The following is a 27,979-nucleotide window of genomic DNA, read 5'->3' as shown; positions in this document are numbered from 1 at the left end:
TTTAGAAAGGAAGGTGACACTACAAACCACTATGGTTACAATATTGTCCAATTCCTTGTTTCATAAGAAAATGGTACTTACAAATAAATTCTGACTTTAAAGTTTAACAAAAAATCGTGTTTATTTTTTTATGTCGAGGTTTAGGCGTCATGTCGTTAACTAAGACGTCACATACGTCCCTGTTTGAAGAGGTCGCACAATGATTCACAATATAGCTGACTCACTTGTTACACCTGTTATGTGTTCTTTGCGTTTATAAAGTGTATCTTTGTAACGTACAGTGTGACTGATATGCCGTCAAGTCCGTACCAGAACGACGAGCCTCGTTTTGCGAGTTAAACGATTTCCAGATTTCCGTTTGTCAGAGCAGTACAATGATTCACAATTTATCTGACTCACTTGTTACACATGTTTGTGTTTTTTGCGTTTATAAAGTGTATCTTTGTAACGTACAGTGTGACTGATATGTCGTCAAGTCCGTACCAGAACGTTGAGCCTCGTTCGGCGAATTCCACGATTTCCAGATTTCCGTTTGTCAGAGCACGCGTTGGTCTAAAAATTCTGGACTGGTTATTGTACTAAGTTGCACAATAGGACGCAACTCAGTCATCAGAAAACGCGAACGTTGTGTAATCAATGTTTTGTAGTGGTCTACCTGGAGAGCACGGCTGAAGGTATTGTACGATATATTTAGTTCTGAAGACAAACGAATAAGCGACATTTGCTATAACATAAAAAAAGTGTTAAGTTTCAGTGTAGCTTTTGACACATTATGGATTTGCGTATTTAGACGGCGTAGTGGTATATACTTATGGAAAAAAGTAACTGTGATTCATATATTCATATATTTCTTAATTCAGTAATGCATCTTTGAATACGTATTCACGAATGCATCTCGTGATTCGCAAGAAGGACTATAAAAATGTAAGTTAGACAATGTGGATGCTTGTGTGTTTGTTGGAAGTTTGGTGCCAACACGTGCTCTTTACGGCTCTATGATGCTTACACGTGTTCCTTAAATGTATACGTTTCCACGGTGCTCCTTGAATGTAAACGGCTAACTCGTGCTTCTTGAATGTAAACGGCTCCATGGTGCTAACTCGTGCGTCTTAAATGTAAACGCCTCCATGGTGCTAACTCGTGCTTCTTGAATGTATACGGCTCCATGGTGCTAACTCGTGCTTCTTGAATGTATACGGCTCCATGGTGCTAACACGTGCGTCTTAAATGTAAACGCCTCCATGGTGCTAACTCGTGCTTCTTGAATGTATACGGCTCCATGGTGCTAACTCGTGCTTCTTGAATGTATACGGCTCCATGGTGCGAACTCGTGCTTCTTGAATGTATACGGTTCCCACTTTTGACTTAACTATCCGACGCTCATGAGTGCATATAATATATACTTATTTTCAGGAACATCCTGAATATGACACATAGTAACTTTTGTCTGTGTGTATAGCTAGAATATGGCGGCATTAAACATGAAAGCTTGTTGCCACAGATCTGAATCCCTATCCACTGGGCATTAGTGGCGTTATGGCGTAAGTATTTAGTTTATCGTGGTAGCTCGAATATCGCATAGCTACGAATACTTTATAGATCAGATTCCCGACCCAAAAGACATTCGTAACGTTACGACCTGTCATAGCTGAATAATTTACTATATTTCCTATTTGTGCATCGGGATCCTGGACATACTTGCACAAAGCGATCTTAGCGTTGCAATGATTGCAGCGCCCATTCTCCAACACAGGCTTACGATAGTCATAGCACTAAAATCGCTTTGTGCAAGTGAGCCCTGGGCCGTTGTTCTCGAAACGTTCGTAACCCTCAGAATTTATAACTTGGATCGTAGCCAGTGTGTTAAGAATGGGTATAAGACGTTAACACGGCTACGAACGTTTCTAGTCAGGATGCAGGTATGCAAAACAACCTTAGTTACCACAGTGGATGAGCCGTTAAGGTATGGGATTAACGATCATCTCTGTGCTAGGGTCACTTTGTACACCTCCGCGTAGTGACATCAGCTTTACGTCACAGTGTCGTAATTACGACTAATCTTAGTCGCACGATCGTTTGTAGAGTTTTAGCTCACCCAAACAGGTCCGCGTTCCTGGCCCCCATTGTGAGCTGCTGCAAACCGTACAGAACTGTGATACAAAACAGAGGTGATGCTTTTTGGAAAACGATTTTACATTCAAGATTTAGTTGCAAGGGAATTAACCCGTAACACTGTAAATATTTCAACGCATATTAGACATACAACATGTTTGCCATGAACAAACAAATCCAAATCCAAAACAAGTAACCATTTCATAGTACAAACATCAAACGTCAACATCACTACCAGAGAGACGTCAACATCACTATCAGACAGACGTCAACATCACTCACAGACAGACGTCAACATTACTAACAGACGTCCAGACAGACGTCAACATCACTAACAGACAGACGTCAACATCACTACCAGACAGACGTCAACGTCACTACCAGATGTACGTCAACATCACTACCAGACAGATGTCCACACAGACGTGAAGATCACTACTAGACAGAAGTGAACATCACTATCAGACAGAAGCGACAACGCTATGATTGTGTCAGCTGAACGTACCAAGGCAGTTAACACTAGGGGCGCGAATACTGCCATTCCAGCTTGTCAGCTTAAGAGGTGGTGTTTTAACCCACGATCGTAAGTTGGTCTTTCTTGTCGCACATATTGTTTCACGCTTCATCATGTCGAACAGCAGTTTCAGTGCAACTAACGATCAATTCATTCATATCTTGCTCCAAAATGCACATGTTATTATGCAAGGAATTACGTTTTGTACTTGAGACTACTTGAGAACTTTAGGGACAATACCAGTCGTAGTACTGATGCTGTTAGGGGTTATCTAAACAGAGGTAAATACCCAGCGATGCCATTTACGATCAAGCAAAATAGAACTAACAAAATAATATCAGCAGACCTACCCACCAAACTAAAGGCACTTCAATTCTTACATTGGTAAAGAACAAGCCATATACCTAAAACAGATTAATATTAGTGATATTGATAGTAATTGTAATTACATGACCGATGACCATTAGTGTGTGTAATGTACACCATTATCAAATAAATAAAACATACAATATGCCTCGTGTCGTGGTTCAGCCATGGTGGAGAATCAACAGGATCCAGATATATGAACAACATTCGCAGCAGAGGCTATATTGCACAACACAAGATCTTCGTGATGCCAAAGATAATTGCATCTTTCATATGCGAAAATATATTAAAGAAAGCCAGACAGGGGTTGTCTTTGGTGAAACCATGATTGTCCTTAGATAGCATCAGCTGAATGGACACCGTAAAGAGCTGAAAGAGAATATACCATTATCACTAACTGTAATAACACGTACTCTTCAGCATGCACATATATTCTCCATCACGTCTTATTCTCTATATTAATAATCTCATGATGTGGACATAATTCGAGAAACAATGTATTTCAACATGTATATTCAGGACACTAAATCACTAAACACGAAGCTGTTTTGATAATCATTTCCTTGTACTAAAGATATACGTTATTCGTTAGATGAAACACTCATAACATATTAGCCTTACGGAAACTGTACTTACAGTTGGTATGAAGTTAAAATGAACAAGACAATGTCCGAGGTCCTTGTGTTCTGCACATTTATGCATAAACAACCAGACGTTATGTTTTTCACAATCCATAAAGAATTCGTGTTTTCATCGAGACGTAACACTTCTTTTAATTTTTCTGTTGTACTCGGAAATTCAACTGCATCTGTCCGTCCTATTCACTTACCTCACAGAGGACTAGTGCAATGGCTCCCCCAATGCCACTGTCCCGGAGCTGAAAATATAAACATATAAGGTATTTCATCTTATTATACCAAAACACTCACACTCATACATATACCAAAGTGTGTTTTACCCCTGTATAAAGAACCCATGAAACGGAAGGAATATACGAGTATCAAGGATCAAGAAGGATAGTGAATAAAAGGATACCGTATACAAGATAATTTGCCTTTTCTGTCATGCTTGTTCCTCCTGATCTTGACTTGCCTTTGCATGTGTTTGTGACAGGATGGTTGGGACAGGACACCCTCATTGTTCTTAGTATTATCACTTCTTGAAATGGTTTACTGAATTTCCCGATAAATAAAGCCTTGAACCGTTTATATTGTGCCATGTTAAACTACAACACAAATGATTAAACTACAGCTAGTTAGACTACAGTACATGAAGTTAAACTACAACACAACTGGTTACACTACAACACAATTGGTTACACTACAACAATTGGTTAAACTTCAACACGACTGATTACACTACAGTATAACAGTCTAAAATACAGCACGATATGTTATACTGCTTAACTACCAATGTGTTACTGGCCAAATGCTCATTGTCATCACTGAAAACAATAAATTAAAAGTGTTGACTTTCAGTGTCTAGCTTGGGATGTGTTCCGGATAAAGACAATAGGAATAATGTCTAGCCTCAGCAATAACATCATTTTGATAAAAATGAATCATATAATCTGAATAGAAGCCCATGACGCGGGGGATTCAGAAGCCCATGACGCGGGGGATTCAGAAGCCGAAGAAAAGACTTCACTGGACATTTACTGCCTTTATATGACAGTAGGGCTGGCTGATACAATTTAAGTTTTATGTTTAAGTCTCATCACTTATTGATGGAATTTGTTGAAAGTCTCAGGTTTAAAATATGTAAGACTTGAAGAACACATAATAATATTTTGTGTGCTTGTGGTGTTTCACATAAGTGTGTGGCATATGCTTTCAGTCTGACTCACCTTGTAAAGTCCAAAGACGAAGTAGGTGCCAATGCAGATGGCGCCAATGACAAGGAGCAACACGACGGTGACGAAAATCAGCCCCTTCTTCATGGTGATGTCAGTCTAAACACACAGGTTGTGTTATGTAAGTGAAAGACTGAGTAGTTTGTTGATGGTTGTTCAACGCCGCACTCAGCAGTATTCCAGCTGTATGGGGGCGGTTTGTAAACAATCGGGTCTGGACCAGACAAGCCCGTGACCAAGAGCATGAGCATCGATCTACGCGATTGGGATGCGATGACATGTCAACGAAGTCATCAACCATCCCAACCCATTAGTCGCCTCTTACAACAAGCATGAGTTAATGAAGGTAAATTCTAACCCGGATCTTCGTGGGTTAAAAGACTGAGTAAGTAAGACGGGTTTCCATTCTTACAATGTCACGGCGGTCGACGTCAGAAATAGGCTCCAAATATTGTACCTGTGTGTGGAATCGATCAATATCACAGCGGGTCACCGAAAACATATTGTACTTGTATGAGGAAGCGAGACTCGTTCTTCAGCGTGACGAAGGAACGATTTCAGCCAATATTTCATACCATGTATGCAAAGAGAGTTTAATGGAATATCTTACAAAGTCTAAGAAGACAGTTTTTCGTCCTGAAATAATATCTACCTTCATGGAAAAGATGACGACACACAGGTAGGTGAGCCCCATCATCACACTAGCGGCAAGCAAACAATAGGTTGCGAAATGACTGGAATAGGAAACAAACAAAAGGAACATTGAATGAAATATATTTGAGCGATATATCTGACTTATTGGTTTTCACGTGTTTAAGGCTTGTTGTTGCGAAACTTGAATGATGCAAAGAACATGCCACGAGAAGGGCTTTATTCCAATTAACTAATGTACTTCGGTGCAGATTTGTACAAAAATGTGTTTAAAACCACATGAACTGTATTTTCATAAAATAGTGCGTTAACGTCTTTTATTGGCGTGCAGAAGTTGGAAATTTAAGAAAGAATAGCAAACTATAGAAAAAGATTATCTACAGAAAATGAAACAGATTATCTACTTCATACAATGACGTTGAATACATCTGAATTCTAGTGGAATCTATTGATTTCATACTGATCCGATAGTCTGATTCTTGCCGCTGAAGAAACACAGCGGTCGCCAGGTAACGGTCAATGAACACTCAGGTGAAACCTTTGACTGGCATTGATGAACTGGATCAAATGTTGATCAGTTGCCACTAACGATATGTGGACCACTTCTCGTGGTTAGATTGCTCAAATATTGACCCGTGATGATCAGTTGGACCAGATGTTGTATACAGGGGGGTTGAGATAGCAAAAGACGGCCATTTTGTTCTTTTAATGATAATGGATCACCTTATTTAACACCCGGATGATCTCATTAGATTCATGTGGGAAAAATAAGGTTTGGGAATTTATTCGCATCTCGTTCGAAAGAGAGAACACACGCATGCTATTGACTCTACTGGTTTTGTTGGCTGTTTACCTCAAAGAAGTAAAATTGACATGAGTAGTGTTAAAGAAAGGATGGAAACGACATCATAGAAAAGAAAAACAAAATGAAGGGGAGTTGACACTGCCTCGCGTATTCTGTTGACAGTCCATTTCTGAGATGACGACCACGTGCACCAGTTCACTAGTTACTATTCACCTGACATGTCCAAAGTAACCATTTTATGAAATCGAGTGGTTCTAAAATATATTTCCTATTTTGTCTTTTCGTTTGTATGTTTTGTTTTACATGCCTTAACATAACTAGAGATAGATTGAAAACAGAAATATCAAGAGATATCTGTTAATGAATGGCATATTTATGTGAAATACGTTTGTTTGTTTTCGTTTTTGTTTTGTTTTTTGTTTGTTTGTTTTTTTTGTTTTTTTGTTGTTGTTTTTGTTTTGTTTTGTTTTTTGGGGTTTTTTTTTGTTTGTTTGTTGTTGTTTTTTGGGGGGTTGTCTTTGTTTTTGTTTTGTTTTTTGGTTTTGGTTTTTGTTTTTGTTTTGTTTTGTTTTTAGGATTTACTGTGGAACAATCGATTTTGCTCGGAAATATGTGATGAAGAAGTCTGTGCCAAGGGTTGAGTGACCGTATTATCTTTTAGAACTGACGATGACAGGAATGAAGGCCAATATGCATTTGATTGTGGGCTTCATATGCAAGATTATGAACAGTCGAAACACCGCACTGCTTAAGCTGTTGCAAACGGTGAAGCAGTGCTGACAATTTGACCTCTCAATTGACGTTCCTATGCAATATCCATCAGGCTAGCTATTCTCGAAACGTTTGTAGCCCTACCAACTTCTTAAGCCCACACTTAACACATTGGCTACGATCAAAGTTAAGAATTGTTAGGGCTACGAACGCTTCGAGAATAAAGACCCAGGTTTCCCAAGGTTATTTTTAGATCAGATGTATAACAACGTCATGACATCATGAAACAGTGATTTAAAAACTCTTGATTTCGGAATGTGTACTTCGCCTGGAAACAGTATGGATGTCGATGCAAAATTTATACTGAACTCTAGAAGCTATACCAAGCCATTAAAGCTGAAGGTCAGTTAAGACAGGATATCTCTTGTTTTCGCCATGAATAATCCACAATACAAACTCGACGTACCGATGCAGATAAATGGACACAATTTTACATGCTCAGGTTGAAGGGAAAGGAGATCCTTTGATTCTATATATAATACATGGAGAAGAAAAGTCTACCATGACGTTTGTCCATTGATATTTGGTGTAAATACAATTTTCTTACGAAACAAGGAACTGGAATTCAGAGTAACCAGAGTTGTTTCTGATGTCTGTTTTCACTTTCACACCAGAAAATTCGGATCGGCTAAAAAGTAGGTCATTGTCTGAATAAGTTAATTAGACTCATGTTTCGGTATGGAATGAATATGTCTTATCATTGGAGCTGTCAGGTTGACAGGCTGACAAATAGAGGGAAACCTTTTTGTATTGTAGTGGCACATGGCGGGTCATTCCATTGTATAGATTAGGGATGTGGTCAACCTTTAAGTCTTTGGTTACAATACCTTTTCAATGGTCTGTAGAAAATAACCTCACCGTCAAGTAGTTGGTGTTTTTGAGAATGACATATTTGTGATAAAAGTTTGAGTTGTGTTGTAACATTCACTTTAAACACTTCACATCAAGGATCATAGTATTCAATAATTACTACATAATATACTCTCTATTGTGTGTACTGTAGACAGAAACAAGCCCTGATGTGATATCATACCTTCCAGAATCTTCTGCGTAATGAGGGTCTGTGACCTGAGGTCAGTCTTGACCCCAGAGTGTGTGACTACGTTCAGCCACCTGTATCATGAGTCATACCCACCAGACCGTTCTCTGTCAACGTGATCATGGTCTGCAGCCTTCGTTATGAGGTCATGATTTTAGACGATTCCTCGCATAACGGTGTTTAATTAGGTTACCCAGGTGTATCATTGCAAGAAAACCAAAATGGCCGCCTTTTTCTGTTTCAACCCCTCTGCATACAACAATCAGATGGCAGTTGCCACCAACAATAACATTTTTGATAGAGGAGAGATACACTGTAATTTTAGCGATATTCGAATATGTGACAGATGATTGATTCAAACTCACCCAGATACTGCTCCAAGAAGGCATGCATAGGTGAAGGCCTGAAACACAAATGCATTCACAGCTATGCATGGAACTATCATGTCTTTGCATGCAAACTGATTGCAAATCAAACAAACACCTTCTAAATAAACGCCAAGTTGAGGTGTAAAAGTCAGTGTTACAGCTGACTGTGCTTCATCTTCATTGAAGCAACGACTGTAACTATCAAATCTATTGTTCGTCTGGTTCAGCCAGCTTGGGTTTTCGTTGTCCAAACGACAGACGGTCTCAGCATTATGTATCACCATAAGTCACAAACATCTGAAGTATGGTATTACGTACCGCCATAAGTCACAAACATCTAAAGTATGGCATTACGTACCGCCATAAGTCACCAACCGCTGATCTAAACATGTTTCAGGGATACATTGCCAATTAGACATTTAGGCCAATTACGAATTATGCATGCCAACTGCCATTCTAACCAAGCATTCCTTCTTGTCAGCGGCTTATAAGACAGGGGTCATAGAGGTATTTTTCTGACTTGCATTCTTCCCCGGGTACTTACAAATATGATAAAGCGGAGGCCGTTTCCTTCAACTTTTTTCCTGTAAAGAAAGTCACAAAAGTGCGTCATCTGTTCAGCATCAGTAGCAGCATTAAAACAGACTTAACCCGGCATATAGCTCTAACCCTTTTAAACACAACAGATATAATTCATGATATAATTGATTGATTTAGAAGTTCCATGTCCGCATTAGTTATGATCACAGGTTTGTAACCAATGTAGGTTGGTGATTCCCAGAGTAGAAACTAGCCTTTGTTGGCAGAGAGGTGGACAGTCGTGCGTCGGGAGGTTTACTAGAACGTTACAGAAGAGGCGACCAAATCTCCCCCTACGTACTTACTTGGTGGGGAGGATTATAGCCAAGACGACAAAGGCCCACAGAAACACCCCACTGCAAAACAAACGGGAATATCTATCATGGGATGCTAATTGACACGTTGATTCACCATTACAGAAAATGAATGATAAATGATTATAAGTTATCCTCAAACCTATGTCGGTCAAGAGAGTTGAACTTCACATGTTTAACTCTTTCACTTCGCACAAGACGAGGTCAAGGTGAAATAAACTGAAACACTGTGAATAATTGGGTAAAGACGGCTCTGTCAGATTGAATACCTTCAACTGCGTTTTAGATATCAAAACTGATAGTATGCTGGGTAACTCACATAGAAGCGTACAGCAGGGGTAGCCCATCCTTCTTCATCCAGCGTGTGATCGGTTTGCTGATAAATACACACGACATTATTGCCTTGAGAATGTTCACTTAATCCATTCATGACCAAGGGGCCAATAAGCGAATAAGGATTTAAGTTACAAGTGTTGATCTCCATCTATATAATGATCTGTCCGCACTGTGCTTGTTTCGAAAGACGAATAACTCGATTTAAGGCACCAAAGATTTCAGCTCTTTATCAAATTATTATCATAGTAATATGTGCAAAGAATTCATATGAAAAGAGTCTTGCATCATTGAAGTCATATGTTTAGAGAAAGTATTGTTTACTTACATAAAGACAAAGATACTGACAGATGCAACTGCGGCAAGCTGTATCGCCATGAGGAGAAGGTACAGCTGTAAAAGTATTGGTAGTACATAAGTTCATGTAGCATCATGAAGTTATCGAAGAAGCCAAAATATCGTAGTGTTATTTAGTGTTCTCGTTTGACTGGTCGATCTATGTACTGATCGATTGACTGATTTATTGATTGAACACACTATGCTTTATTATCTTTTTCAGCATTCTAACATAACAGCCCTACCCTCCTAATCAATGCTCTTCGGTCTTCCTTGCTTTTGGAGCTTTTCGAAGAAGGGTTGGCCGCAGGGGTCGATGTTCCTGCTCCAGTAGGTTTTGGTGCAGTCTTATTTGAAGTACTTGAGGGTGTTGCAGGGGTGGCTGCTGGCTTTGGCTTTGGCTTTGGTTGTGGCTTTGGTTTTGGTTTTGGTGCTTGTGCTGGTTCTGGAGGTGGTGGTGGTAGCTCTGCTGCCGCTACTGCTTCTGGGAGCACTGGTTCAGGTGGTAAGGCTGGAGTCTTTTCCGGTGAAGCTTGCGGTGTGCCTTTTTGAGGTAAGGGTGCAGCTTCTGCCGTAGGAGATGTTAGAAAGGCTTGTCTTGATGGAGGCGGCCTTTCATCATCGCCTATGTAGGGGATATAACCTAAATCTCTCGCACCTGAAAACACACAATTTTCAGGATACGTGCAAAAAAAACAACTTCATTACAATGACAATATAAGTCAGATAGACATGTGTTTGGTTTCTACTACTGCCGAAGATTAAATTGTTGTACATGACGTAGCTATAATTTAATAAACTGCACGGATACTGAAATCCTGTTTATCTGCATTACCTCTTTCTGAAAGAGAGGATGAAGCACTGAACTGTCATGAAAATATATGCACCACTGACCAATGTTTTCACCCATTCCATTAACCTATGCTAAAGCTGTCTACCGCTTATCTAGACTACTGTGTCAGGGAATGTTGAACAAAATGAGATTGGGCCCGCCCATGCCAACCATTGATATAACGTTTGATTGCTCCTATGTCTAAATAACTTGATATATCGTAACAGACAGGCCGCCCTGGCATGAAGCAGACAGGAACAGGGAGACTAGGAGTACCCACACCTAATGAAGACCGGTACTTTTGTACTTTGTGTCTGGGACCGATTCCCGACACAGTAACGTCATCATCGATGTATGTCTTGCAGTATATTGTCGACAGACTGTGGTGGGTGACACATGGCTCGTTGAATTAATGACTACCGCGCTTGCATCGGAAACTGATATGAAACAGGGCCGCACATCGTTGGCAGCGACCTGAATGTCTCAAGGTCCTCGCCACTACGAAAATCAGGTTCTGTCAGTTCAGCGCTGATGGGAAACACCGAATGGAACGCCGAATGGAAGAAAAAAACAGATGTGGCGTTCAGGATGTCGTGTCTTATGGCTGAGGGTAGTATTGGTGTGCCGGAGAGAATGCCACTGGTCGCTGGCAAAAGAAACGTGACGACTAAGCGTTACGGGAATGACAATAATCGCCTACCTGTCAAGCCACATCTACAACAACGACCACGTAATGTACTTTATAAGCATGACGACGCCTGACACCGGAATTGTGCTGAGCGTCCCAGACATGTCCCCAAGGACGCCTTTGGAATGTCAAGGATCTTGGTCCACGCCGTCCAGGCACCCGACAAGAACTGATCACAGTCCTCCATGCATCATGTCTTTTCTCATTTTTTAGTCCTTTAGTAGAGTATCTTTAATTAACTCGGCCAGAATAGGTTGAGTTCATAATTGTTTTCACCAATGTCTCGGTTCCATTTGATTTCAATAAGTGTAACTTCATATAGTTTCTTTAAATTAAAGATACCATTTAGGGTTCAGTCATTTCTTGTCGTGTATGGGTGCGCCAGAAATGTCAAACAAGAAAATACCTTTACGGGAAGTCTTACCGGAGTGTTGTATTGTGAATATGTCCATACTGGCATCACCCTGGGTTTCTAACAAGACCTGTTCGTAGGTTGGTGGAGGGGGAGGCTCGGTAGACATCTTGTCTGAAAAAAACCCACATTGACTTAAATGAACACTGAAATGATGTAATGACACCGGGTGTTCGGAATCAGGTCCTCTTCTACATTGCCATTTTCAACAAAAGGATAACTGTTTCTCTGACGTCAAACGCCCCCACCAGCGAATACCGCTGTGATAGGGCCCCAAGCATCACCATCCGATCCATTAGATACACTCCCGTGAATATTCGGGGTAGAATTCATCTTCAACAACCCACGCTTGTCAGGTGACTAACGGGATCGGATGGTCCGGCTGGCTGGCCTAGTTGAAACATGTCATCGTTTCCCAATGGCGTAGTTTGAAGCTCGTGCTATTCATCACGGGATTGTCTGGTGCACTCTAATTACACACCGCCGCCATATAGCTGGAATATCGTTGTGTGCGGCGTATTCTAAACTCATTCACTCATTAAAGTCAAGCCCGAGAGAAAACAGTGATGTAAACCATCTGTGAATGTCATAGCATGGGAAAGAATGCCAAGCAATGTGTCACACTCCGTAACTACCTATGAGTATATTATGCATTAATCAGGAATGGCCCCACTAGGCGTTTCAAGGAGAAACGTTGATTGAAATATTATATACCAAGATGAAAGTAAAATATCATTCTTTGCATTGCTTAAAGTATGTACAGTCATTGTCAAAAGCACCTCTGTAACTCGAATATGTAGACGCCTAAAGCGGCACTTGTTTGTGTATATCTCGACACGAAAGGGACAGTCATGACTGGGAAATGGAAATCACCCTCCTTGTCACAGAGTATGGGAGAGAGGTTAACTTCGGTTTGGATTTCCATCCAGGGAACAAGAAACTGAATGTGGTTTCTCGGTTGTCATTTCATTTGCAACACTTATGGGCCGGTGGACTTGCCCAGTGGTTCAAACGTTCGATCGTCACATCGATGACCTGGGTTCGATTCTTCACATGGGTACACTGTGTAAAGGCCAATATTGGTGTTCATAGCAGTGAAAGTGCTGGAATATTGCTAAAAACGGCGGAAAACTACAGTCACTCAATCCAACCCTGGTGAATACTCTTGGTATTGTTGAAAGACCTCATTTGCCTGAAACTAGGACATGACCTTCTTAACAAAGACATTTTATCTCACAAAAGTGCGTTGGTGTATAAAAAAATGAAACATATCATTTAGGAGAAGGCAACCATACGGTTCTACATTGATACCTGCTACTTGTCTAAATGTTCTATTGCCACACTTGATGAAGCTATTGTCAATAGATGACAGCAACTGACTATGGTAGCTTCCGGATTTATATAACTGACTAAATCAAAATTGAACTGACAAAACTTTGTTTCCGAAATGATTTTTTAAAACAATTATATATAGCATTCTTACTTAGACTTAGACAAATTGTTAGTTTAAGGACTGACAGGTTGTGATTCCTTCGTTTCAAGGCAGTGCGTGTGGTAAACACTCAAAGCTTTAACCTATATTAATCCTAACCGCTGCCATATCCAATGCAAATCCATGCTAAAGTCCTTTTGTCACGACCTTTACTCACGCGAACAAAATGAGCACAAATGCGTCCGGACTAATCATATAAGCACACGTGGATCATGATAAACGTTATACAGAAGAACCCGTCTAAACCGGTAGCCCTCCAATCCGACATGCTCTCAATATTGGCACTAGAATTTGGTTCAAACACGAGTTAACGTATGATCAGTTACACGCCCTCTAATCCGACGTCAGGCTATTCCGTATTTCGGCACAAACCAGTAAATATCGATCTCTTGTCCTTCATCCGGTGTTTCGGCTCTCCTTTTGATTGACTGAACGTGTATAAACAATACAGTGTATTAAGCTCCTTGGTGTTGCCTGATAAAAGGTGCATGGATAAGCATTAGGCCCATTGGTGAGTGACACGTGTCACTTGTAATATAAATTACTTGAGTCACCAAAAAGATTGTGATGCAATTTCTCGGACAACTCATAAATATCGTGCACTTAAATACCAACTTGACAGACAAACAGTTTCGGACATTTTGAAAATGTATCAAGTGTACAGAAGCGTCATGCGGAATATTTGTCTTGGATACGCTTTGACCCTTTTCACAACTATCATTCATAATAGAATATGTGTTATGAGAAACTGTGTTTAGAGCGCTAAACACCAGTAACAGCTGTATCACATGGTCATTCGCTTTGGAAATTGTCAGTTTAATGTGGTCATGTGTGTTTATTTTCACTACCACAACTCTACAACATAAAAAACAAGAGTAAGTACTGTCATACCTATGTTATGACTGGCATAAGATTCTGCCTCTAATCAGCTGATATTGGTATACATGTAGTTGTATCCACGTGTTTGAAAGAGATCATACGGACCTATTTATTGGGTTCAAACAGATGTGAGTTTAGTCGAAAGATATCAGAAACTACAACTCAATATTCCCACATTTCCATTACGAAAGCAATGCAGTTAGTTCCTGTGAATTCAGTGTGTCTTCTGACACCTCAACGATAAATTTTGGCCAGTCCACAGTACGTGTTTTATTTACGAGTATGACGAGGTCGGTCCCTTTCTTTGGAACGGTACATCCATGTTGACAGCTGATAAAAGAAACAACTTTAACTGGTTGTGAATAATTTAGTGTCAAGCATATCAATATCATTTCAGTATTGACCTTCTGGTCGATTTAATTACCGAACCACACAACATACTCGTATTCAAGTTTTTTGTAAAAACGGTCCATCATCCGGTCTACGAGATCTCACGTGATTTTCTCGCCAATCACATGACACATGACTCTTTATCCTTACAAAATGGCCTCCATTATACAGCTGGCAGCATCTCTTTAAGGTTGATTCCAACATTCTGAAAGTGCCACAATTGATACAGCACTTGAGGATACAAGGAATTACGACTATTGGATACAAGAAAGGCGCTTTACTTGCTTCGGACACGTGCGTGAGGAAGACGATCCAGAGACGACGGGAGACGCCATTTTCTTTTTAAGGGTCTCCTTTGTCAAGTGACCACAAATTCAGTGTTGGCATTTAAGGAAATGCGACAATATGTAACTCTATATGTTTCAAACACTATATTAGAGACTTAACAAAACTCTGAAGCAGATATGTGGGCATCTCATAAACACAATAATTGTGGGTGAGTGAGTGAGTTTAGATTTATCCCGCTCTTATCAATATTCCAGCAATATCCAGTCGGGAGATGCCGGAAATTGACTTAGCGAGCGCTTTAACCACTAGGCTACCACATCGCCATAGAAATCGAGGCGAAAAACTAACACGAAGTGTATACCGCAAATATAACCGTAGCAATCTGAACCAACAAATCGCAGCTAATATATACACAGATGGGTAGTCAAGTGAATATGACAAGCTGCAGACAAAACGCATGGGTTGGATGGTAATATGCTGAACGAACGTCAATAGACTATCGACAAAATCTGTATTGACTGGGTTACAGTAACTGCGTACCCTAAATGATTTCGTAATCATGGAAACGACGTCGTAACCCAAATCGTTTCCCAGTGTAAGAACCAACGTTATAGATAAAGTACTAATTCCGATTAAGATCGCATAACATTAAAAACACCTTGACTAAATCATATGGAAAAGCCATATCTGATACAGGAATTGTTAGAAATAGAGAAATAAGGTTAAGAAATTTCCAATTTTAGGGTGCCGAAATTTGTAGAGATAAGACCATTTTGTGGGTTAGGAAATTACGGAAGCCCTAAACATACTAGTACACTACCCACTAGAACTACATGTACATGTAACTGATTACGATCACATCATCACTCAGTTCAATATATTTCAGAACTCAACAAAGCGACCGATGTTCAACGTTTCGCGAAATCTCGTGCAACTGGGCCGTAGATTTGGTAGATTTGACCACACACACACACACACACACACACACACACACACACACACACACACACACACACACACACACACACACACACACACACACACACACACACACACACACACACACACATATATATATATATATATATATATATATATATATATATAATTTCCAATTTGGAAAATATTAACGGGACAAAATTCAATGACAATATTAATTCATACCATGTTCCGAAATACCGGATATTGTCGTTGCTCAGAAGTTAGGGACTGATCGATCTTACACCAGCCAGTGTGGTGATAAGAGTACGCATAACACGGCGAGGGAACCTGTCGCCTAAGTCAGTTAATTAAGTATACAAAGGTGCAATTACCCGTGTTGTAATTAGGTTGTTGTGCGTCAGTCCCACCCCAAGCAAAGGTTCAAGGCCACTGCAGGTTAACAAAGGCACAAAGAAGCAGAAATCTTGTTATGGAAGGACTCATTTCTCTTTATCCGAAATGCTGACATGATTAGCAGTGAACATTAAACATTGATAGATGTTGTTGATTATTGTACCGTGTGTAGTGACTGCACGGTTCAGCAGGCCCCAACCCAACTGACTCGAGAACATGGAAAATTTCATGTATATCGCCACTGTTCGCAAGTTGTACACCGGAAATTACACTGTATTATAGAGCATATATCATATGCATTTATTATAATATATGCGCGCGTGCTTGTGTGTGTAATATACAAATATACATACAAAAAAGCAATTTTAGTATATAAGCAGTAAATAAAAAAGATGTGTCCAGACATTGGTTCTTGCCAAAACTTATGAACTGTCAACAATTTATCGTAAATACTGAATATATCTTTTCCGATGGATTAACTCAGGGCGGAATTTAGTCATTCTTTATTCTGTGAAAGCTGATTATGTAGATAAACGTGACATTCATGTACATTTTCCCTTGTTTATCAGAATTTATATGACTTTTGACAAAAACGTTATAAATGACAATAACAGCTTGCTAATAGCAAAGTTTCTTGTATCAGCAAGCATTATACAGCAGAATACATGATATGTCAACATACAGCCATAGCTGATCTGCAACAATTCACTGTTTGGTAACTTTTGTCTTGAAAGTCTATATTTTGTGCGGGTGTTTTCTCGGTATAAAATGTGTCTTAAACAGCATGTAACTTATTTGTGACAAATGATGTAGCTATTTATAAAGTTTTACACTGCCTCATACATTTCAGTGTGTTTTGGGCGAAACAGTGCACAATATGTACATTCTCCAAGATGTACAGTTTCAAACAGATCTGGAGGTATTGTGATGCGTTCTTGTACTCACCTAGAATAAATTAAGTCATAGAAAGATCTTCTGTAGTGGACACTGCTTGGCGTCATAAAGCATGCCCACCAAATCTTGTGATTTTTGCCTCAGTAAACAAGGTTGGCAAACATTTGACTTGAAAAACGACCCTATACAAGGAGTGTTACGTCAGCAACACCAGGAACCACCTAAAGAACCCACAAGTTGATGATATCGGTGAATGAAGCATATTGCAAGTTCAGAAATGAGAGAATCAATTATCCAGTGTGACAGAAACTTTGGTAATAACGAAAGGAGAAGCTGACAACTATACTTGTCTTCAGATATTGGTACTTTAGAACTCAATCCTCAGATAGAGAGCTACGTACACCTAACCTCCAGTTTCTTCAGATACTGGCAGCTCAACATTCATATACAGACCTACCTTGCCCCCAGCTTCGTCCGATATTGGTAACTTACCACTCAACCCTTGTATAAACAGCTACCTAACCTCCAGTTTATTCAGGAACGGACAGGCGAACACTGCATTTAACCGTCACAGAAGAACAACAACTATGCAGGCCAAAGCGTGTTGCAGTAAAGTTTGAAACTCATCACTAAGTGCACCACATAGGCAGATACAGGGTGGACACGCTCCCAGGCTTTTAGTGAATACTAATGACCCTTTCACACGTGGGGAATATTACCACATACTGTGCGACTGACGTCAATATCACATGAAAGATGAGTCACAGAAGTACTGCAATACTTTCACCATTAATCTGCGCACATAATGCTCATTTAGCTCGGTCAGCAACCTGGATACACCGTTCCAACAAAGGGAAAGTACTCTTCATACTTATATTGTCGTCAACAAAACACGTGTTAGTTGACTGACCAAGGCTAACCGCTGGGGTGTCTCAAGATAGTATGGGTGTGTCCAGCGTCAACAGCTGAATGCCCGAGAACGTTCCACAGCAAGCGTCCATTTTGTTGAGCTTTCAGGACAAAACTATCAAAAGCATGTCGTGTTGGTGGACATTAGTTTTATGTCAGTTTGTTTGTTTGATTGATGTTTAACGCCTCATTCTTGCAATGCTCCTGCTATATGACCTTTCAATAACGGATTATGTACCAGAAAATCTAGAGATTAACACTATGAGTGTTGGTCTACGCAGCTAGGATACGATCTCTTCCATAAATCAAGTCAGCGTGGGTGACCGATAGCACGGTGACCGATAGCACGGTGACCGATAGCACTCTATTTTGTTCATTGCCTTTAATGGGTTGCTCAAGATCAGTTCTATAACGGATCTTCATGGATCTGATTATAAGCATGTACCACTCATTATGACAGTAGTCTGGCTGTCACCAATCAACGACACATATTCACCCATCAACGACACATATAGTGTGTGACTGTGATGTTTGACAATGTGTTCGTGTGAAGGGTCACTCTGCTTTTATTGACAACAAATTAGCCTTTGAGAGAATCAGGCACGGCGGATTATTATGTAAGTTATATGAAATTGGTAAAAGCTGCAGTACCTGGGATCTCTTGCATCACTGATATATTCACAGCGACTCCTATGTTTGCTGTGAGGGTGAGATATTTCAGCTTGGTTCGCCCTGTTTCATAAATAATCTTTTCACGTCTCGCAGAGGAGCCAAATGTGGTATTTGTGTATATCGTATACATCTTCCTGCAGTATTGCTTACAAACGATACCACGCTTGTCAGTGCATCACCTAAAGGTTTACAACCATCAATAGACATCGTTCCGCCATATGCCTCAAATGACGTTTGGCCCATGACCGATCGTGAAGTACAAGCATTCCCTATCGCCTTTGTAATATGCAGATACCCCAATCTGAACCCGTGCTTGGAAGAAAGGCATAAGTAAAGTCATGAGAAAATCACTTTTATAAAACATCCTGTTCTCCAGTTATGTACTATGTTTATACTGTATTTTATAAATTTCACTTTTATAGTCAAAATAATAATTATGATGACTTGCTGTGTACTTGAATAATTACAATCAGTTCAAATGTGAGTGTATGAGTGAGTGAGTTAATATTTAACGTCACATCGGCAATATTGCAGCCATATCGTGACGAGAATACACGTGACATAAGAAAGAAATATATATCGACATTATGAAGAACCTGACGACGAAGGACAGTAAAACCACTAGACTATCACAGTTAGTATTAAAACTATCGTGGAAACTTATAAAAATATAACAGTATCACTATTTGCACAATACAGTATAAAAACAGGCCATAGATCGCTAACAACAGAGGGTAGATCACCATACTAGGGGCCATGGGGACTTTCAATACCTCTGCTACCTGCATGGTCCTTAGCGGAATTTAAACCATCCCCTCAGCTGCTGGCAACTGTATGCAAGATTAGCCACAAATTAAAATAACACATATTCTACGGCTAAAAAAGTGGGAGATTAAATCTGACTTCAACTCTGTTGGGACTTACGTACCCTTTCGGGAGGACAATAACTTTACGATACTTCAACAGTCTTCGACGATACTGCCACTAACAAGTTTAGTTCCTAATTCAACTTCCAATCATAAAATGTTTATCTATTTACAAGTCATGTAACAAATCAACTTCTTTTAAAAACGCAATGATTAAATGATAACTAACATTACTAAAAGACCCTTCATAGTTCGTAATTGAAACTAGTTATCCCTTGTGATGGAATATTCAACACAGTCAAGAAAATCATGCTCGCATAATGACCTCCTCAAATCTGGACTGGCAACCCAAGTAAGTATAAGCGATGTAGGGTTTTATTTCATGTAATTTGTTGATACCTACTTGAGTGTCTCACCTCTTCTGCATCAGATCACGGATGTAAGATCTAATGGTAGATTTATAATCAGTGTATGGAATAAGAAGTGGTGTCACAGATTTATTGAGTGCTGCTTTGGCAGCAAGATCAGCCATCGTGTTACCACAAATGCCGACATGGCTGGGTAACTGCATTGGCCAGTAGCAAGATCAATATATAGTTCAATAATTTCTATTAAAAGTGGATGTTTACAAGAAAGATTTTTAATAACCTGAAGGCAAGAATGAGTGAGTGAGTTTAGTTTTACGCCGCACTCAGCAATATTCCAGCTATATGGCGGCGGTCTGTGAATAATCGAGTCTGGACCAGACAATTCAGTGATCAACAACATGAGCATCGATCTGCACAATTGGGAACCGATGACATGTGTCAACCAAGTCAGCGAGTCTGACCGCCCGATCCCGTTAGTCGCCTCTTACGACAAGCATAGTCGCCTTTTGTGGCAAGCATGGGTTACTGAAGGCCTATTCTACCCCGGGGACCTTCACGGGTCTGAAGGCAAGAAAGAAAGTCTGAATAGATTATATATTGCATATGTTTAGGGTGTCTTTGAACATATTAAAGAGCTGTTAATACGGCGTTAGCTTCTGCAGTAAACATTGAACTGTTATCTGGTATTCTGGCAGATATTGTCCTAGATCCAATGACAGTGGCACAAGCCACTGCGCCACCGTCTTTGCACCCATCTTTAAATATGGACTTGTAATTGATATATTTACGTTTTAATTGATTGTATTCTTGTTTATATTGTAATTCATTAGTGCCTGATTTTTAAACGTAGTTAATGTTAGGTCGACTTGTGGCCTAACCAACTGCCAAAGAGGACAAGAAAGAAGTCGGTAAGGAGCTACATTTTCCAGGTCGATGCCGACAGCAGCAATGAATGGTTCAATTCTGAGCTTGATCCCCTCCCCACTTTGAATTAGAAACGAATTTTAATAATTCTAGCGCCTTCAGGCATTTGGTTTTTAGGGATTTGATGTGCGGAAGAAAAGTTAAATGTGAGTCGAAAATCAGCCCCAAGAACTTTGCCTCCTTAACAACTCTGATAGGGGAGCCATTTAAAAACAATTCCGGATCTTTGTGTGGTTTACATTTTCTACAGACATGTATACAATTGGTTTTCGAAATTTCAAAGTCGTTTTCGACACACCACTTATTTCTTTTTTTAAGCACAACTGCAGTTGCATTTCAATAGTATGCATATTTTTACCACGACAAGAAATATTAAAATCATCCACACAAAGTGATCCATGAATTGAATCATTTAAAACTGTTTATCTTGATACTAAAACGTGTTACATACATACATACTTACACACACACACACACACACACACACACACACACACACACACACACACACACACACACACATACATACATACATACATACATACGATTCACGCCAATGCTTCAGGAGCTGATAATGAATGTTATCAGCCCCAGTTGCTGTATCATGAGCTTGCTGAAGGACGGTATGGAGCTCATGTAACGAAAATCATTCGTTATAATCTGTTCCGTTGTCTGAGTTAGAATCGATTTTTTTTTCTTCTCCTGTTGTTTCTGATACTTTTGAAACTCAGGAACATAATTAGATGATGAAGAATGTTTGGCAAGTGTTTCGCCAATTTTATGTGCTATGTCAGCTTTATTAGTTAATACATTATCACCATCCTTCAGATGCTAAACAGTAGATTTTGATCCTTTGCCCTTTATCGTTTGGATCATGTTGAAATTGCTGTGCGAGAATTTATTTGGGAAACATAGTTCTTCCAAGACTGACGCTTTTTCAGTTTCAAGGCGCGTCTAGCCTTGGCATTGAAAATTTTAACTTTGTCTAAATTATGGACTGTCGGATGTTTGCGAAAATATTTTTCAGCTTTCTTCCTACTCTTTCTGGCCTGTTTACACTCGTTATTAAACCATGGTTTGCGAATGTGTGGAGTTGCAGAGGACAGTGGAATTGTTCTGTCAGCAATGTCATTTAGAATATCTGAAAACGACTGTATAGGATCTTCACTGTTCCTGAAAAAGTCATGTTTCAAGTGTTCAATACACAGCGTCTCAAATAATGATCAATCACCCCTGACCAAGTTCCTTCTTGATACGGGTGGATCATCACCAGGGTTGTTTCTTTTGAGAATGGTTGGGAAGTGATCACTCCCGCAGAGGTCATCAAGGACCATCCATTCAAATTCAGTATATAAGGTTGAATCGGTAAGTGATAGATCCAGGGAAGAATATGTTCCCGTAGATGGATGTAAATAGGTGGCTGAATCGTCATTAAAAATAGATAAATCATTATAGGAAATAAATTCTTCAAGGGTTTTACCTTTATTGTTAGTGTGGTCACTTCCCCAAAGTGGGTTGTGTCCATTGAAGTCGCCCATAATGAGGCATGGCTTCGGAAGTTGATCATATAAATTATGGCGTTCTGACTGATGGATATTAGTAGAAGGTGGTAAGTACAAGCTGCACAGTGTTATTGCAATGTGTAGCGTTAAACGAACAGCTACAGCCTGAAGACTAGTAGTAAGAATGACAGGGTTATGAATGATATCCTCTCGTACTAACATGGAAGCGCTCCCTGTTGCTCTATCCCCAGGAGGAGAATAAAAATGGTAATCACTATACCGTCTCAAATTAAAGGTATCTGCATCTTTTAGGTATGTCTCTTTCCGACATAGCGCTGACGGCTTAAAATCTTGTATCAGTAAGTGAAGCTCATTTATGTTATGCTGCAATCCTCTGCAATTCCACTGCATTAAAGTGCACATTTGAGTCATGGTGGCTCAATGGGCGAACGTTCACGTGCATGTGAGGAGAGGCCCAAATGCATTTTGGAGAGGAACAGCCGAAGGTGAAGTGAGAGTAGGTTTGGTTCTATTCAGTTTTTTTTTCTTTCTTCTTTTTGGATTGATCCTTTGCTGGTTGGGAAATATCTGATTTTAACACAGAATCTCGTGATGTCCCAGGAAGAATTTCAGTCTGAGACCCTGACGTAGAGTGACTAACTGGGGAAGCAGGTTTTGAGATTAAAGGCACCGGTTGTGCGGACGTGACCCACGTTAAGTCAGTCTGACATGAAGTGGGGGACACCGCAACAGAGCGAGCAACTACGGCAGAATAAGTGATATTTGAGGCAAGTGACGACTGATTTGTGAAAGGTTTCTTGGATTCGAGGTAAGAAATATTTTTTTCATATTTAATTTTCATAATTTTGGATTCCCGTTCAAGCACAGGACAGGGCCTGATTGAGGCAGGATGTAAGCCATCACAGTTAGCACATGTGTAGTCATTTTCACGATCTGTATTTTCATGATGGTCACCACAACGATGACATATGACAGAATTAAGACAAGAGTGAGAACCATGTCCAAAGCGTTGATATTTATAACACCTGGGCGGATTAGGGACATACACATCCACCCCGATGTTAAAATAACCTGCTTTGATCGACTGTGGTAGGGATGATCTAGCAAAGGTCAGGAGATAGGTATTTGTATTTGTGGTGTTGCCATCCTTTTCAACAGTGAAACCCTTCACTGCCGTAACAGCCTGGTCTTCACGTTCTGCAGCTATGCCCTCCTCTGACATGTCAGAGAGACAACGAGCCCTGTCTCGTATGATACCACGAGAGGAATTGCGAGTTCTGTGCACGGACACAACAACCTAAACATTGACAAATGTTTCAATAGATAAGAGATTAAGCGATTACTGTCTCCGTGCACACTCTACCAGATGTGAACCACTACGGAGACGAGTGACATTTTTAACTTCACCGTATATACCATGGATAGCTTTGGAAACAGCAAATGGGTTTAGTTTAATGGGTAGGAAGTCAGAAGCTTCAGTCACTAAGAATCTAGGCCAGGAATCCACGTTTGACGGATTTGTTTCAGTTGGATGATCTAGGTCATCCAGGCGTCTCTTTTTTCATAGCGAGATGAACCAGCTTGTGGGGTTGCCATAATGAAAGGAAAAGAATTCAGCACCCCTGCTCCCGACCCACCACGGAGTGTCAACGAGGAAGATGTCAAATAGCACCGGATCTCCAAGATGCCGACACCAGAGATACAGGGATGCTATACTCCAGCAACAGTGACACAAATAGCAATATTTGCAGACCAAATAAAATGCAAGGGTGGTTCTGCCCATGACAAGTAATTGGACACATATTGAATTTGGAGGTCAATATTGCCAGACTGGCCCACAGAACTCTAGGCAGTTTCAAGTTATCAATAATTTATATACTAGTGATCAAAATGTCCAAGACCCCAATATAGTGTAAATGTGCCAATATAGTCACCATGCACAGGGCTTGGCGTGACCAGCCGATTGATAGAACCGGGCCAGTTCTGCCACCCGTCTAGGTGAAGTCAGGGCCAAAGTGGTGTGTTGAGCAACAGGAACACGGTTCTGAGCCCCTGTTACCCTCAGCCACCAGGACACTCTCCTCCACCGACACAGAGGAGGTGGCGAGCTATAATGACGTTTTCTTAATTTATGACTTTTTCCTATGACATTAATTTTATAAGTTAGGTTCAAATGTGGTGTGATATTGCTGATGACTTGTTATGACCTGTTAAATAAATACATAATCAATACTGACTTTTTTTAATGACATTTTCCCCATGACTTTTTTCATACTTAAATCTGACTTTTTTCCGTGATGTTTTTTACTTATAACCAGCCAGACAGAACATCTCGTAAATTCCCTAAGATCTGTGGGACGTCATCAGTCTCACCTCCAACCACTTCCAGTCAACATGCGACTGAGGATGATACTTACAAGAAACCTCTACGACTATGCAGTAGTAATTAACATGAAAAGTCAACAAGACGATGTTCTTGGACTTCCGATGCACAACACACTGTATTATTGCAAATTCCGGGTCTTTTATGCAAAATCTTCTGTAACAACTTTGCCTTTTTGTGTAGCAATAACCATATATACAAAAAAAAACCCTTCAGATTGCGATTATTTACCATCAGTACTCTACAAATATAATTTTCATATAAGTAATATTACCCGAGTATAATACATGAAGGAGGGTGTATTCCCGCCAAAGTATGAATGGCGAAAAATGTAAACATATCTGTACATACGATACTCGTACTCCTAAATTGTGAACACTTTACCCATGAAAGAAACGAATTTGTGTGTTTATGATTGACATTCTTGATGTAGAAACATATCTTGCTTTGTGTAACAGGATAAAGCCGATATACTCTCTTTTCTGTTTGCAGGTGAAACTGTTTTTAATAATGCACAAACCAGGGTCTTAGCTATCACTATGAAAAACATCCATGTGTTTTCTTACGTAAAGTATAGCATTAGGTAAACATCTTGTTTAAGTCACTTGTGCATACATCTATATCAGTTTGATAGCTTTGCTCTCTTTCCTGTGTTTATGTAATTTGTTTGATCTTCGGATTTATTTATCTGGAAGGAATAAGAAATCCCCCTCTTACGTTCATAATTATGACTTGTACATTTACACACATACACACACACACACACACACACACACACACACACACACACACACACACTCACTCACGCACGCGCACGCACGCCCATGCATGCAGGCAGGCATCAATCCTTTCATAGATACGCACGCACAGACAGGCGTACGTACGCATGCACGCACAATATATATGTAAAGTTACTGAATGTTTTACTGATCACAAACTCAATCAGATCAAACAGTGGCAATGTTTTTCTCACCTTTCGTTTGTGTACTCCCTTCAAGCTCGTGTCTCCTGTGCGGGCAGCAGTATTGTGAAACAAGATCACTGATGCGTGCCTGTTCAACGTAAACAACAGACGTTGCCTAGATACCAGACCGCTACTAGAATAGAGGCTGTCGTATCGATCTCTGGCTACTCAATAAGTCCAATTAGGTGGTCACCTGTTGGTAATAGACAACAAAGTCTCAAGGACACAGGTGTGAGTTGGCAGCGTTTAGCAGGAGCCGCATGTATGTGAATAACACTAATCATGTAAATAGCTATTTTTGAGTAGATAAATGAAGGACACACAGCGACTGACCAGCAACAGTGATCTGATAATATAAACCTTCTAAATAAATCAGAATTTTAGTCATGTTTGTTCTAGACTGGTAGGTATAAACGTTTCACCTAAATATGTTTTACTTGTGTAAGCTTTATAAACTCGACATGGCGCTCCTCCTATCATGTCGCTGTACGTATAATGGCCTGGTGAACCATTTGCTGAAGTGAACTTCAGAAGAAGAAGAGCTTTACACAGTATTTATGGTTACATGGCCAAAAGTACATTTCAATAACCAAATGATAGCAAATGGACAGTTGGAAAATTTACAGTTTATACAGGTAAATATAGTTTGTGGTAAATTACAATGTTTTAGGAGTTTTACATACTTTGTTAACTCCTCGCTAAAGATGATGCTGTCTATATAGACGACCTTTGTCGTAATCACGACATAAGAGTTAACCCAAACATTGACAAGGAGAGTCATAATAACGACGAACATCATCATGATAATAATTCAACTTTCAGGTTAACTTTAAACGAGGATTGTTCCTCGTGAATCTCGCCTCTCTGAAAAGTAGATAAAATTCTCCTCCTACAAACGAGCGTGTATATGTTCATGGCGTACATGTAACTCTCCTACACAAACGCAGGCACTCACGCACGCACGCACACACACACACACACACACACACACACACATACATAGTACATACATACACACGCGCGCGCGCGCATGCACGCACGCACGCACGCACGCACACACACACATACATACATACATGCATACATACATACATATGATGCTATTACCATCCAACTGAGATTACTGATGGCGAATCAGGGTGTTAAAGTGCTGTGAAACAACTGCCACTCACGGTAAATAACTCTTGTGTTATTACTAAGTAACATTATAATATTGGCTTACACTGCACACAACCACTACTGGCAAACAAGGCATTTACGAGATGTAGGCAGTGCAAGGCAATTAGCAAATCCATTTTGTTTGTGAAAAGAAAAGCAGATGTAGGCTAGTGCATTTGCAGTGCATGACGATGAAGTTGATTTAGCCCCCTCTCACAATGGAACCCATGGCAGTGGGCGGCACCTATACATGCTGACACGGGTCGACTGTCACGTGACCTTACTCTTGTTTGCCAGTAGCAAGTACTGTGCTGGGAATCCTACTGGGAATCCTACAGGGAATCCTGCTGGGAATCCTACAGGGAATCATGAAGGAAGCAGCTTTGGTTGCTAGTGGTCTATAACCTTGTTTTAATCTGTAGTACATGATGTATTGAAACATAATCTGGTTTTGATATTGAGATGGCTGGCTTTATAAATACAACTGTGATGCTTACCTTGCTGTTTTACAGCCCTTGGATGACTTGCATTTTAGATTATCTAACTTGTTCACATTGCAAAATGGCTGCAGAATTGCCGATGCCATCTAAAATATTAACTCACTCACCTTCAGACGCATCACTATGTATAATATATAGTAGGTATGTTCCATGGCCCGGAATTTAACTACTTCATGGAAAATGGCATCGTAATCGTCGTATTGTTGGAATCATTATTATCAAAATACATGTATGCGACAAAGAGAGTTCTGGTTTTCCTGACAGGATCATACTGGTTACTCCCCAGGTCAACTCTCGTGCTCTGTACACTTAGTCAGGCCAGATGTCGGAATGGACAGTCTCCGATATCAACATCTGTGACCTGAAAAACGTCACGTAGGATATCTGTAGGTGATTGAGTGAGGGGGGTTTGGTTCAAACACGGTTCAAACAGTCCAATAGCCCCATCGTGTCAGTTTGTGA

At 40.1% G+C, this 27,979-nt stretch overlaps 1 protein-coding gene across 1 annotated transcript; it reads right to left on the bottom strand.

The window, feature by feature from the left end:
* Positions 1–2,175: 2,175 nt before the first annotated feature.
* Positions 2,176–25,907, bottom strand: LOC137284389 (protein lifeguard 1-like). The gene is made up of 12 exons (XM_067816175.1): positions 25,869–25,907; positions 11,985–12,086; positions 10,286–10,698; positions 10,033–10,097; positions 9,691–9,747; positions 9,363–9,413; positions 9,023–9,062; positions 8,476–8,513; positions 5,497–5,578; positions 4,839–4,943; positions 3,822–3,869; positions 2,176–3,361 (listed from the first exon to the last, which is right to left on the bottom strand). Exons 2-12 carry the CDS (start codon positions 12,079–12,081, stop codon positions 3,212–3,214), a joined length of 1,146 nt encoding a protein of 381 aa, XP_067672276.1. The 5' UTR covers positions 12,082–12,086; positions 25,869–25,907; the 3' UTR covers positions 2,176–3,211.
* Positions 25,908–27,979: the final 2,072 nt, after the last annotated feature.

This window comes from Haliotis asinina, chromosome 5, assembly GCF_037392515.1.
Source record: "Haliotis asinina isolate JCU_RB_2024 chromosome 5, JCU_Hal_asi_v2, whole genome shotgun sequence".
Lineage (NCBI taxonomy): Eukaryota > Metazoa > Mollusca > Gastropoda > Lepetellida > Haliotidae > Haliotis > Haliotis asinina.
This window is presented reverse-complemented; position numbering and strand designations above follow the sequence as displayed.

Coding starts and splice junctions, on each gene's coding strand:
- LOC137284389 (XM_067816175.1), bottom strand. CDS start 12,081: ATGTCTACCGAGCCTCCCCCTCCACCAACCTACGAACAGGTCTTGTTA. Junction 10,699..11,984: donor ATTCACAATACAACACTCCG/GTAAGACTTCCC, acceptor GTGTGTTTTCAG/GTGCGAGAGATTTAGGTTAT. Junction 5,579..8,475: donor CTTCTTGGAGCAGTATCTGG/GTGAGTTTGAAT, acceptor TTCCTATTCCAG/TCATTTCGCAACCTATTGTT.